Raw genomic sequence first — 14,713 nt, 5'->3', positions numbered from 1 at the left:
CATGCAATCAACTTTCGGAGTATGTAAAATATAGCATACATAATAAAAAATCATTTATAACAAAAATAGATCTTGCATCTTCAACATTTCAATATTTATAGTTTCAGCTATGAAATATTCTTTATTTTGAGCTACAGGGAGTTCTTTCAGTCTGATACTATAAAGAACATCATATACTCCAGATATACTACTTGGTCAAAAATATTAGATGTGTCTAAAAAGCTAAAGAGAGTAGAAGCATTCAAAAATACATTGCTTCCATTTAATAAGTAAAATGAAAAATATATCACAACCCTAATGATGATGATCAGTGAACACGGTCAGCCATCTCTTTCTATTTGTGATCAGGAATGATAACAACATATAATGAATAAATGATGAAACACAGTATCAGTACTGTGAAGAAGTGAAAAGGAGTGATCATTTATCTAGGATTTATTACATGCCAGGCACTGCTTTATACACTTAAACCTCACAAGCAGCTTTATGCGGTGGATAAAATTATTACCCTCTTATTTAAAAATAAAGAACTTAGTCATAGATTGCACTTCTAAGTGGCAGAACCGAATCCAACTCTGACAGTCTGGCTCCAGAATCAGCTCATCGTGCTGTGCTTTCAAATGACAGTTCACTGGCTTAACTGAGATGGGAGAAACTTATACCTGAGAGCATTTCAACTCAAAAAAACAGAACTTAGAAAAGAAGGCATGGTTAAGGTGTCAATTGGGTTAGGGGCTAAAGACAAACATTTGTAAGAGGATGATTTCAGCATTTATTTACTAAGGAAAAAAGTAAATATTTTCTAGATTTGTGACTTTTATGAATTTCCAATTGCAAACATTTGGGTTATTTCACATTTATTATTGAGGGATTATCTAAACAATTTAAAATAGCTTACTGAAAATGTACAAAATTTAGAATATGCTTCAGTAATAGCAAAATAGTAATAACTGAACATTTTACATTTGAACTTGAATATCTAAAATGCAGAACTAGTTTTTTGCAAAGATCTAAAATTAGTTAGGACATAAAGTAGTTTAGTGGAGCTCAAGAAGTAATGTCAAATCCCAGGAGAATGTTGGTCAGTCTTCTGCACCTATTATCAGCATTCATATATCACTTAATGAATTCACTAAAATGTGGCCAACCTTACTAAACTTAGATAGCTCCTGCTGCTAAATATTTCCTGGTTGCCTCTTCCCCATTACACTCTGTGCTCCAGGAGGCTGATTTTTACTTGCAACAACTACAAACCCCCTCCAACTCTAGCTTCTAGCTGCATTTGGTCAATGGGCAGCACTGGCAGGAGAGTAGAGTGAGGTAGGGATATATATTTCCCCCTGACTCATTTTCTGTTGATGCCAGAGATTGACAGCATCAGTTATAATTTAAAGCCATTGCTCCTACTACATAACCCTCTCCTTAGAACTACATTTTCCAAGTTGTGACAGCAGTTCCTACCACTTTCCAAACCTTTAGGTGAAGGTGTGGTAAAGGGCCTCAAATTCCCCAAGTGGTAGAGTACTGCATCGCCCATGGTTTTGTGTCCCTTAACCCTGTACACATCTTTAGAAATAGCTTCTTTACTAAACTCTCAATTAACCCCATGCCCTATCTTCCCAGGAGTCTTATTAATACACTCTCTAATTTAGCAGAGAAATTCTCCACTCAAAAGTTGGGAGGTGGCTGGTCCTCCAAAGAGAAGTTAGAGTAAAACTGAAAGCAATGAGGAAATGATGTTATAAATACCTGAATCTGGCAATGAGTTAAGATCTGCACATAGCACCAGCGGGATGGAATTAGGATCTGCAGTTGGGCTGCCAGGCCTACTAGAGGCTTTCTCCAGAATGTTTTTAACCTCTGAGACAAACATCATGGTCTGGATAAGTTTCACATCAGAATACTCTGGGTCCCAATGCATGTGGGCATTTGCCACTATAAGCAGCTGTTTGTCTGCAGCATGAATAGGCTTCATACCTAAATTTAAACATTAGAAAAAGGAGAAGATTGTTTTATGTATCAAAAGAGCAGCATCTTAAGGTTTTCTCCCTCAAATCCACAGCCTCTTCCTTATTTTTTTCCCCATTAATGTATATCTTCCCCTTTATCTCAAAATGTAGTTTTTAGAAGCTGATGTGCTAAGATTCTGGTAATCCCTACATAGGAATTACTCCTCTAGATCAGGGTAGGCAAACTGCAGCCATGGGCTAAATCTGGCCCACCACCTGTTTTTATACAGCCTGTATGAGCTAAGCCTGGTTTTACATTTTTAAAAATTTCTACAAAAATTTCTTGGAAAGACTGTGACAGAGACTACATGTAGTCCAAATATTAATTATCTGGCCCTTTACAGAAAAGGTTTGCCAACTTCTGCTCTATATGCCCAAGTTAAGAATTGTATCATGATATAATCAATATTTGATTCTAGTACTTCATTTGATGAGTTCTTGCTGTAAAGAAGTACTTTAAATATCTCTGTCATTTAAAGATCACAATTACCTAATGAGGCAGCTTTTCAGTTATTTGAATGACCTAAACCTTAAATTTAAATTCTTCCCACTGCCCAGTACTCATTCACCATGCATTCCCTGAGCACATGAGTGATAGGTCATAAGAAAAGGCAGTAACACCATATATATATACATATATATATAAATCATACAAATTACGTAAGGAAGGAAGTTTCCTACCAAAACAAATTCATATCACACACCCAAATAAAGTAATTTTAAAAAGGAGACTTAGAGAGTAATGTGCTTTCAAAATCTGGACACTTGGGTTTTCGACTTGGGTTTTTTTTTTACTATTTACTTTGGTGTTGGGCCAGTCACATAACTTTTTTGGTACTCAGGTTCATTTGGAAAGTGAGATATTCAACCAGAAAACTTTAAGGTTCTTCCCCACCACCTAAAATTTTTTAAATGTTGTCAAAGCATTAGCTTTTGAAATGGGAGACAAGATAGATAATACATTAAAAATTGTGAAAATTAAACTCAGTTAACATTCATAAACAACAGTTAATAAAGACATCCATAAGATATTTAAAACACAAAGCTCACTTTGTGTGACATGATGCATTTAAATATAACTATACACATACAGTCTCTATGTAGTAATGAGTAAAGAAATTAACAAGAGAGTATGAATGAGATATGGAACTTTTCACTTTTTACTTTATACATTTTTATACTAATGTCATATTAGTCAACATGCAAAATTAATTTTTCTATTAAAATTTCTATATTACTACCCTATGATACAGCAGTTGCACTACTCAGCCATCAAAAAAGAATGAAATCTTGCCATCTGAAATGACATGGATGGAACTAGAGAGTATTATGCTAAGTGAAATAAGTCAATCAGAGAAAGACAAACACCAAATTTAAGAAACCAAAGAGATGAATACAGGCGGGGGTCGGGGGGGGGGGGCAAACCATAAAAAAGACTCTTAAATAAAGAGAACAACCTGAGGATTGCTAGAAGGGAGATGGGGGGATAGGTTAAATGGGCAATGGGTATTAAGGAGGGCGATTATTGTGATGAGAAGTAGGTGTTATATGTAAGTGCTGAACCATTTAATTCTATACCTGAAACTAACATTACACTGTATGTTAACTGGAATTTAAATAAAAACTTGAAACTACGAAAAAAAATTCTATACAAATGTCTCTTAAATTTTTCTATTGAAACTATAAACTCTGCAGAAAAAGACCTAACTTTCTAGTCTACTATTTTGATAGTTTCCTTTCACCTTACACCAAGGTATAATTATCTTCAATGTTGAGTAATAAGTAACTGAAGTGTCTGTTATATGTGGTAGAAGGAGTCATTTTTTAAAATTTGAGGGCACCCTGGGTGGCTCAGTCAGTTGGCTCAGGTCATGATTTTGGGGGGGCGGTTCATGAGTTGCAGCCCCACATCAGGCTCTGTGCTGACAGCTCAGAGCCTGGAGCCTGCTTCACATTCTGTGTCTCCCTCTCTCCCTCTCTCTGCCCCTCCCCTGCTTGTGCTCTCTCTCTCTCTCAAAAGTGAATTAACATTAAAAATTAAAAAAAAAAATTATTGAGGTACAATTGACATTTTGGTTTTGTTTTCTCTGCTCATTTGTTTTGTTCTTTAAATTCCATAGATAAGTGAGACTGTACAATATTTCTTTCTCTGACTTATTCCATTTAAAATAATGCCCTCAAGGTCAACTCATCATTACAAATGGCAGATATTCTTTTTATAGCTGAATAGTATTTCATTGTGCATATATACTACCTTTTCTGTATCCATTCATCTGTTTATGGACATTTAGGTTGCTTCCATGTCATGGCTATTGTAAATAATGCTGCAATACACATGAAGGTTCATATATCTTGTCAAGTTAGTATTTTCATTTTCTTTGGATAAATATCCAGAAGTGGAATTGCTGAATCATATGGTAGTTCTGTTTTTAATTTTTGTGGAACCTCCATATTGTTTTCTATAGTAGTTGCACCAGTTTATATTCCCACCAATGGTGCACAAGGGTTCTCTTTTCTCCACATCCTCAACAAGACCTGTTATTTCTTGTCATTTTGATAATAGACACACTAACTACTATAACTATCTCATTGTGGTTTTGATTTCCATTTCCCTCATTATTAGTGATGGTGAATATCTTTTCATATGCCTGATGGCCATCTCTGCCTTTGAAAAAATGTCTATTCAGACCCTCTGCCTATATTTTAACCTGATTGTTTTTTGTTTTTTTGTTTTGCTACTAAGCTTTATGAGATATTTATATATTTTGGAGAGTAACCCCTTATCAGACACATGATTTACAAACATAGAAACAGTCATTTTTAATGCAATTTGATCATAATATAAAAATTTGTGGCCAAAATTCTCTAAGCTCCATTCTTTCCTGTAAGTTTTATAGTGTCACTTCTGGCTGTAGACTAAATGTTCACTATATTAAAAATTAAAAACTATTAAAAACAAAGGGGCCATGAACACCTTCTATAATATTAAATTCCTCTCATAGGACTATGAGACATATTTCAAAATGTGAAAAGTGTCTACGGTGTAATTTATAATTACTCTTCTGAAAAGTAAAAGGAGAATAAAACTCCAAAGAAACTCAATTTTCACATTACCAGACAAAGAGGTACCAAACTTTTGAAAGAATGGGACTGGAAAGGACATAAAAGTAGGTAAAAATGGAAAGGCTAAAAAAAAGAAGAAAAAAATTTTAATTCTGTATCAAAGATTGTACGATGAGGGATAAACTGAAGAACAGAGAGAAAAGGAGGTCTGACAAGCATGGTCTGAATAATACAAATCAATACCCAAAGCAAAAATCTTTTCTTCTATAGTAAGTACATGAAAAAGTTTAAAAATAAAGCCCTAATGTGGTCTTACATCTTTTCTGTGCTCTTGCCTAAAATATAATAGTTAAGTAAACAATGAAATGCTCAAAGGCAGGCAGCAGAAAGGGGGGAAAAAGGTTTGGATATGCAAAGTACATATTGAGTTTCTGACTTTGAAGGAAGCTATAAATAATCTAAAATGTAAAAGATAAGTACCAGGTAGATAAAAGATCCTGCTTTTACCCTGACAATGACTGAGATGTAACAAAGAAATTAGAGAAAACTTGCCAAGTGCTTAACCTTAAAGACAAAAGATTTCACACTCAAGAAGCTAAAAATATGGCGAAAAACAGAACCAACTCATCATAATTTCCAAATTCAGCCTAACTAAAGCATTTCCTACTTCAAATAACCTTTTGGAATTAATTGCAATATTAAAGACTTTCCTTTTTAGAAATTACCTATTAAGTAATATCTCTAGAAATATACGATGGTTTACATAATAGTGTTATTTTCCCGCCCATCTCCCTTAACTTTCCTTAAAGACAAGAAAATAACTGTGCAATAAATAAAGAGTCTGTGCACTTGTTTAAGATGGGAAAGCATGGGATGGTATTTATTTTTAGTAAGAACGTTTTAAACTGCACTCACCTGTTCCAAATAGTTCTTTGTGGACCTCTAATACCACAGCGACACCAATATTATCTTTTGTCATCACTCTGTTCAGCATAGCTTCGGATCCATCTGAATTAGCCATTGCCACTTGGTTAAATTCCACTGTATGCTTCTGCACCAAAGTAAATCTAAAAGGCACAACACATTATTATTATGATATTAGATACTTGGACTATCATACTAAAAGGCATTAAATGAGGGAGCACAAGACACAGATACAATTTACTGTCTCCCTAGTCATCTTCCATCTGCAAAGGGCCATGCAATCAGCTCTGGCCTGTGAAACATAAGAAGTCAGATTAAGAACTTTCTTAGAAGTGCCATGTAGCAAAGAAGGCATAATATATATATATTATGGCATATATATATATATATTAAGGAGAAAGAACAGAGTAAAATCTACGTACCCTGTTTGCAGTTTTATTCTTACCACATCAAGAGATTTGTCAAGAAAATGCAGGGTCACACCCTTATCTCAACTAAGGAGAAGCCAACTTTACTATCTCGCCTTTTCCAGAAAGCTGGAGTTACATTATGTAAGGGTTCAGGGTTAACAGCTTCTATAAGGCAGAAAATGGCTCCCTCTGGGACTACAGTTTCTGCACTAATAGTATTTTCTTTCTTTACTTACAAATTAAGTATTGTAGACTTATAGTATTTAATAGAATTGAGTCTAGCACTGAAATTTAATAGCAGTATGATTTTGGGTCAAGCCATTTAAACTCTTTAAGCCTAGTTTTATCAGTTTTGTAAAATATCTTATAAATGGCCAAAACCTACTAAATATACTACTTTTTGCTAAGTATTACATGGAGTAGACACCTCTGTCCTTTTAACAGGCCTACACTACCCCATTTTCCTCCTAGCTTTGAAACAGAAATATGCAATTATCTCTTTAAAAATATTGACTAAAGTCTTACTATGCTGCAGGACACTGTGCTAGACAAACGATACTCCACTCCCTGCTCCAATTCTGGGAGAGGTCTCACGCATGGAGAAGAATAAAAAGTCAGATCATATTTATTTTCTAACCCAGAGTGATAGAAGGGAGCATAGTTTTCATTCTCTACTTTAAGGAGGTGATCTTTTCCTAAAACATGAAGGAAGAAATAATGGAAGGCTATGAAATGATGTTAGAGAGGAAAGGGAATAATGGAAGGTTCTAAGCAAGGACATATTACTTAATTTATATGTTTTAAGATCATTCCAGATGCTTAGTAGAGAATGGATTACAGGAGCTAAAGTGGGAATTATGAGACCAAACAAAGTTTTTGAGGTTATATAAATGACAGGTGATGGTGGCTTGGACTAAGGCAAGAGAAATAAAGAGAAGATTCAAAATATGTTCCATAGGTAGACTTGACCATCCTCCATATCAGACTTTTTCAAACAATTTCTGGCAATATTCCCATAGATAAAACAAATTAAAGTAGTATTGTGTTTGAATAAATCAATCACTGAAAACAATGAATCTGTTCTGACAAATAAAAAAATTTTAAATCAGAGGGTACTGATGATTATAGTCTTGTATAAGTCTCTGTATCCAACTTATTTCTGTATTTTGTTTTGGTTGCAGAGTATTAAGAAACATCCTGATTCACGGAGACACACAGATATAAGTGGTAAATAACTGACCTTGAACTCAGAAAACCTAAGCAAGCAGGTGAAAATTTGATTCAGGTCTGCACCAAAACAAGTCTATCAAGCAGCATATCCAAAACATGTTATTAATTTGCAAAGTGTTAACATTTGATATTTGAAATATTTGGGTGAATATGTTATTTTTAAATTAAGTTTAATTATTTGTACTAAGTTTTTGAAGTACCTTCTAAATATTTACAGAACTCTTGAGATTTATTTATAGGAATCCAAGGCTCTGTAGGAAAGTGTGAAAATCCTGTTTTAACAGTAATATTTTTAGTGCTGGAATACTTTAATTCTACTGAAGTCAGGTCCTTGTGAGAGAGGGAGGGTATGCAACAATTAGAAATGCCCTCATCAACTAAAATTTGTTTCCCTCTATCTTTCACCCAATAAAGCTCGATCTAGATATGTTCTTTAAAAGAATATAGATTAAAACCTAGAATCTCTTCTACTTGACACTACTTTAAATATCACACCATTACGTCTTTTCTAATAAAAGAAATGGCCAACTCCTTATATGACATATGGTGTGAGATGGCTGTTCACCTGAACAACTCAATGAACTAGTGCCTTCTTCATTTGCGATTGTTATTTTTGTTAATAAAGACAGAAACTGCACTTTGGGGAGAGCCATATTAATTATAAGCCAAATAAGAACTAATTTTGGTCTTTTCTGCTCTTAAACCAGGTCTCTTCAGTCCTGCATTTTATAGGTGCTTAAAAACAAATGGGAAAACGTTACTTTATTATCTTACATATGTTTATTGTACAGATTTGGGAGCAAGAAAAAATATAAAGAAAATTGAAAGTTATCTGCAACCAAACATCCCCATTAACAAGTCAATATAATTCCCTAGACTTTTCTCCATGCATTTGCATACAAATATTTTTATATAATTAAGATAATACTCTCTAATTTTATATTTTGGCTTATTAATAAACATTCTATCAGGGATACTTCCCTATAAATTATTATTCAAAATCAATACATATGATTATATTATATAAGCCACTTTACAGATTCACAATTTATTTAACTGATTTGTGGTGGACATTTAAATTATTTCTGACTTGAGCTATTATAACCAATGCTATTGAACATTTTTGCATATAAATATTTTTCTGTACCCTCAAATGATTTTATCCCTTACTCTTTCTTTTTCCTTAAGAATCTAAGAGTAGCAGACTTCATTTCTATTGAGTACCCTTTCTTGAATTTCTGTTCATTAGTACACCCACTCACATATTAAGGGAACTTGACTTTTTTAATTTTTATTTTAATTCCAGTTAGTTAACGTACAGTGTTAAGTCTCAGGTATATGATATAGTGATTCAACAATTGCATACACCACCCAGTACTCATCACAAGTGCACTCCTTAATCCCCATCACCTACTTCACCCACCTCCCCTCTAGTAACCATCAGTTTGTTCTCTACAGTAAAGAGCCTGTTTCTTGGTTTGTCTCTTTTTCTCCCCCTTTGCTAGTTTCTTAAATTCGACATATGAGTGAAATCATACGGTATTTGTCTTTCTCGGACTTATTTTACTTAGCATTATACTCTCTAGCTCCATCCATGTCATTGCAAATAGCATGATCTTGTTCTTTTTCATGACTAATATTCCAATGTGTGTGTGTATCTTCTTTATCCATTCATCAATCAGTGGACACCTTGGGCTGCTTCCATATAGTGGCTATTGTAATGTTTGTTTATTTTTGATAGAGTGCAAGCGTGAGCACATGAGCAGGGGAGGGGGAGGAGGAGGGAGAGGGAGAGAGAGGGAGAGAGAGGGAGAGAGAGGGAGAGGGAGGGAGAGGGAGGGAGAGGGAGGGAGACGGAGAGGGAGGGAGAGGGAGAGGGAGGGAGAGGGAGGGAGAGGGAGGGAGAGGGAGAGGGAGAGGGAGAGGGAGGGAGAGGGAGGGAGAGGGAGAGGGAGAGAGAGACAGACAGACAGACACACAGACACAGAATCCAAAGCAGGCTCGAACCCACGAACTGCAAGATCATGACCTGAGCTAAAGTCGGACGCTTAACCAACTGAGTCACCCAGACATCCCTATCTTAGCTATTATAAATAATGCTTCTCCAAACATAGGGGTGCATACATCTCTTTGAATCAGTGTTTTTGTATTCTTTGGTAAATACCCAGTAGTACAATTGCTGGATCATAGGGTAGTTCTATTTTTAACTTTTTGAGGAACCTCCATACTACTTCCCACATTGGATACTCCGGTATTCATTTCCACCAACAGTGCGAAGGTTCCTTTTTCTCCACATCCTTGCCAAAACCTGTTGTTTCTTGTGTTGTTGGTTTTAACTATTCTGACAGGTGTGAGGTGATATCTGATTGTAGTTTTGTATTTCTCTGATAGGTGATAATAAGCATCATTTCATGTGCTCGTTGGCCATCTGTAGGTCTTCTTTGGAGAAATGTCTGTTCTTGTCTTCTGCCATTTTTTAAATTGGATTATTTGGTTTTTTGGGTGTTGAGCTGTACAAGTTCTTTACATATTTTGAATACTAACCCTTTATCAGATATGCCATTTGCAAATATCTTCTCTCATTCCATAGGTTGCTTTTTAGTTCTATTGACTGTTTCGTTTGCTGTGCAGAAGCTTTTTATTTTGATGTAGTCCCAGGTTTGCTTTTGTTTGTTTTGCTTTTATTTCCCTTGCTTCAGGAGACCTATCTAGAAAAAAGTTGTTATGGCTGATGTCCAAGAAGTTACTGTTTAAGGGCCCTTTAAAACTTCATCCTTTTTTTTCCAGAAGATTAAATATCCCTGCCATCTTTTGGTTTTCACAAATCTTATGTGTATGTATTGGTCTTCTCTGAAATAATCGAAAGTCTCAATAAGACAGAACCAGTAATAAAAATAATACATGCTGCCCATTACTGAGGATCAACGTTGTATCAAGACTTTTTACAGGTACTTCACACCTATTGATCCTAAACTTTGCAAAGACTTTGCAAAGGAATGATTATGGAAACACAGTGCCCAGTTTCCTCATCAATTGTCCAGGAATTGCTCCAGCTGCAAAGAGCTACTTCATCCAAGGTCAAGTACTTCTAGGAGCGGCCCTCATACAGTTATATATCAAAAGCAAAAGATAAAGGTTTGGGGATTTGGGTCCTTCCTGGGTTAACTCTCACAGGTCATTTCAGCTCCAAAGCTACAGCTGGCAGAGTCCTCTGAGGCTGTTCACAGGCCTGCAACACAACTCTGTTCTCTATGCCCAATTCTATTTCTTCTCTGTTCCTTTCCACAGGGGAACACCAAACTACCTTATCTTTTAGAAAAATGAGATGGTTTATTCATCTTCAACAACCTAGAACTTCTATACTGCAACATTCATAATAGATTACCCATGCCAGTTCTATAGTTATACTTTTGCAAGATCTTTTAGTACCAAAAGGTGTAATTATCTTGATATGGAAACCTAACTAGTTCAGTCAGTATACTGACTCTCCTGTCTTACCAATCTCCTCTTCACTTGTCTTACTTTGGTCTTTCCACTTTGAAGATAATTCTCAATAGAGATCGTGAAAGCAAAACAGAAGATGTAAACCCAGTGTTTTTTTTTTTTTTTGTCTTGATCCTCAATTAGTGATTACACAACCTACAATGGGTAATAGCCCTTCTTTACAGTACATGGTATTTAAAATATCCTTGTTGCCTTAACGCTTTCACCAAGCCTCTGCTTTTTCTTAATCTTCTTGGCAAAGATCACAGGTTCAATTTTTTTTAATTTGTTTATTTTGAGGGAGGAAGGGAGGGAGGGAGGGAGAGAGAGAGAGAGAGAGAGAGAGAGAGAATGCATGTGTGCACACACATGCATGCATGTGAGTGGGAGAGCAGCAGAGAGAGAGGGAGAGAGAGAGAATCCCAAGCAGGCTTTGCACTGTCAGTGCAGAGCCAAACACAGGGCTCAAACTCACTGTGATACTGTGACCTGAGCTGAAATCAGGAATCTGACGGTTAACCAACTGAGCCACCCAGACACCTCTCAATCAACTTCTTTTTAAAATATGCGCTTGAGGGGCGCCTGGGTGGCTCAAACGGTGGTTGAGCGTCCGACTTCGGCTCAGGTAATGATCTCCCAGTCCGTGCGTTTGAGCCCCACTTCAGGCCCTGTGCTGACAGCTTGGAGCCTGGAGCCTGCTTCGGATTCTGTGTCTCCCTCTCTCTCTGCCCCTCCCCCCCCGCTCATGCTCTGTCTCTCTCCCTCTCAAAAATGAATAAATGTTAAAAACAATTTTTTTAAATACACATTTGAGGGGCACCTGGATGGCTCAGTCGTTTGAGCATCTGATTTCAGCTCAGGTCATGATGTCGCAATTCATGAGTTCGAGCCCCACACTGGGCTCTCTGCTATCAGGGCTTCTGATTCTATGTCTCCCCCTCTCTAAGCCCCTCCCCCACTCTCTCTCTCTCAAAAATAAAATAAACATTTAAAAAAATTTTTAATGGGGGCACCTGGGTGGCTCAGTCGGTTAAAAGTGTCCGACTTCAGTTCAGGTCATGATCTCTTGGTTCGTGAGTTCAAACCCCAAATCGGGCTCTGTGCTGACAGCTCAGAGCCTGGAGCCTGCTTTGGATTCTGTGTCTCCCTTTCCCTCTGCCCTCCCCCCCATCTCAAAAATAAACAAACATTAAAAAACTTTTTTAAGTGTTTAAATAAAGAAATAAAAATACATGCTTAGTTACTGACTTTTCTCCATTGGAAAAAAAAATAAAAAACACATCATTTAAAAATGAATCCCACAGGATACCTGAGTGGCTCAGTCAGTTAAGTGTCCAACTTCAGCTCAGGTTGTGATCTCACAGTTAGTGCGTTTAAGCCTCACATCAGGCTCTGTGTTGACAGCTCAGAGCTTGGAACCTGCTTCAGATTTTGTCTCCCTCTCTCTCTCTCTGCCCCTCCCTCACTCACTCTCTCTCAAAAATAAACAAAAATTAAAAATTTTTAAAAATAAATAAAAGTGATTCCTGAACAATTATTTAGTTTACTACATGCTTCCAACCACCTCTCCAAACTTTCTTCCCAACTGGTATAATTAATTATTGTATTGCCTCACTTTTGACTTTTATAACTTCCCAGTCTTCTTGGATTATCAACTTTTTAATGTCTTTGGTTTCAAAAAGTTCAGAAAAACAAAACCAGTTTTCCTAAACAGAGTATATATGTCCTTCTAACTAATACTCCTTTCCTTGGCACTTATAAATACTAAAGAGGACAGAGTCACGCTCAAGTTTTGTCATTTCTACTTCACCAATAGCTGAAGATCCAAAGAGATAGTTGAGAACTAAGGAACCAAAGAAAGTTCCTTCTTCACAGTGAGAATTAAGTAAGATGTGCCTCTTGTAGCTCAAGAACTTTTTTTTAGGTACCCTTCCTTAAGAACATTTCCAACACTAGTGAAGATAGCCATAGTCTCCTACAGCTTGTCTTCTTTTCATATTTTATACTACATTTATAATATAGTAAGAAATTATTCTCCATTTTCCATCCAAATTACCTTACCAATTTAATTGGTTACCTTACTTCTTAATTTCCTCCCTACACACAGCCAGTGCACTCCACTCTGCTTCTACTTTTTGTCTCACAGATTTACATACAGGTGACATTTTGACATACAGAGAGGTCTTCCTCATTCCTTCTATTAAATGTTTTGAAAAAAACATATTGGTTTATAGCTGCTTTCCACTCACTAATCCAAACCATCAGGCCTTGGTAATGAGTAAAAACTTTTAAATGTGCCTCTATTTCAATTCATTTTAGTACTCCTATTCTATACCTAGTACACATATGCTATAAGCATTATTCCTGATGCTATTTTCTTTATTTTAGTCTCAGAAGTCTTCTATTTACCTTTCTGAAAGTGTTATTTTACAGAAAGTCAAATGGGCATAAGAGAGATCATATACAATAAAGATTGATATAATAAAAAAACAAAGACCCCACCTTTTCACATGATTTGAGATAGATTATTAGGATGAATGTTTCAAATACAGGAAGAACATGTCCAAAACAGCCCTTCAAACAGAACAAAGAGATAACTCAATTTCTTACTAGCCTGTGATCTAGAAGTAATTTTATAGGCTGTGATGTAATTAATTCAACGGTAGAGAGAGACAGTGAATGCCAACTATGAGCAAACAAAACAATCTGTAAGACCTGAGTAATATTCCCTCCCTGAATTCATTTACAAGCCAAAAGGAACAAAAGGTACATAGTCAAAAGTATAACCACAGCAAGGTAAACTATGACCCTTTCTGGATCATATTCCAGCACTCCTAAACCTAAACCAAATGGAAGTTTTTACTGTATATTCAGTATAAGATGCTATAAAATATGTTCTTGGGTCCCTTTAAATAATCATGGGAGTGCCAGAAAATAACTTGCTAAAAAAGGTAAGCTTAGAGACCAGCATAAATAGGGAAGAAAAGTAGATTATGTACTATCCTACGTAACTTTGTACAACTCTTTGAAACACTGAAACCACTTTCACATTCTTGATCATTTTAGCCATATAAGAAATCATTCAAGTTAGGGGTGACTGGGTGGCTCAGCCAGTTAAGCGTCCGACTTCAGCTCAGGTCATAATCTCGCAGTCTGTGAGTTTAAGACCTGCATCGGGCTCTGGGCTGACGGCTCAGAGCCTGGAGTTTTCTTCAGCTTCTGTGTCTCCCTCTCTCTCTCTCTGCCCTTCCCCCACTCACACTCTGCCTCTGTCTCTCTCTCTCAAAAATAAACTTTTAAAAAAAAGAAAGAAAGAAAGAAATCTCTCAAGTTAGGTGAAGCAGTTATTGTATCTATTGTGGCATTTGTGGCACCAAGCAGTAATTTTATGTTCCAGACTAAATTTATGAGAGAGTTAACATTATAAACTAGAAATCACAATCTGGTTTTTAAAAATCACACAGACAAATTCTAAGGCAACCACTACCTAGGACAGAGGAAATCAGTATATGAGAAACCAGTGAGATAGAATTATCATGATTGGTCATTTTGGAATGAAACTATAACCTCTGGGTGCCCTCTTCTCAAGCACAA

General features: G+C 36.2%; 1 protein-coding gene across 1 annotated transcript in view; it reads right to left on the bottom strand.

Annotated features, from left to right (window-relative positions):
• CNOT6L (CCR4-NOT transcription complex subunit 6 like) overlaps window positions 1-14,713 on the bottom strand; it is a 115,889-nt gene that overhangs the window by 9,281 nt on the left and 91,895 nt on the right. Inside the window, exons 9-10 of the mRNA XM_042936119.1 lie at window positions 5,988-6,139; window positions 1,750-1,977 (exon numbers count right to left, since the gene is read on the bottom strand). Coding sequence (XP_042792053.1) covers window positions 1,750-1,977; window positions 5,988-6,139 — 380 coding nt within the window. The remainder of the gene's footprint in view (window positions 1-1,749; window positions 1,978-5,987; window positions 6,140-14,713) is intronic.

Source organism: Panthera leo, chromosome B1, assembly GCF_018350215.1.
Source record: "Panthera leo isolate Ple1 chromosome B1, P.leo_Ple1_pat1.1, whole genome shotgun sequence".
Taxonomy (NCBI): Eukaryota; Metazoa; Chordata; class Mammalia; order Carnivora; family Felidae; genus Panthera; species Panthera leo.
Note: the sequence above shows the minus strand (reverse complement) of the source record. Positions and strands in the feature narration are given on the sequence as shown.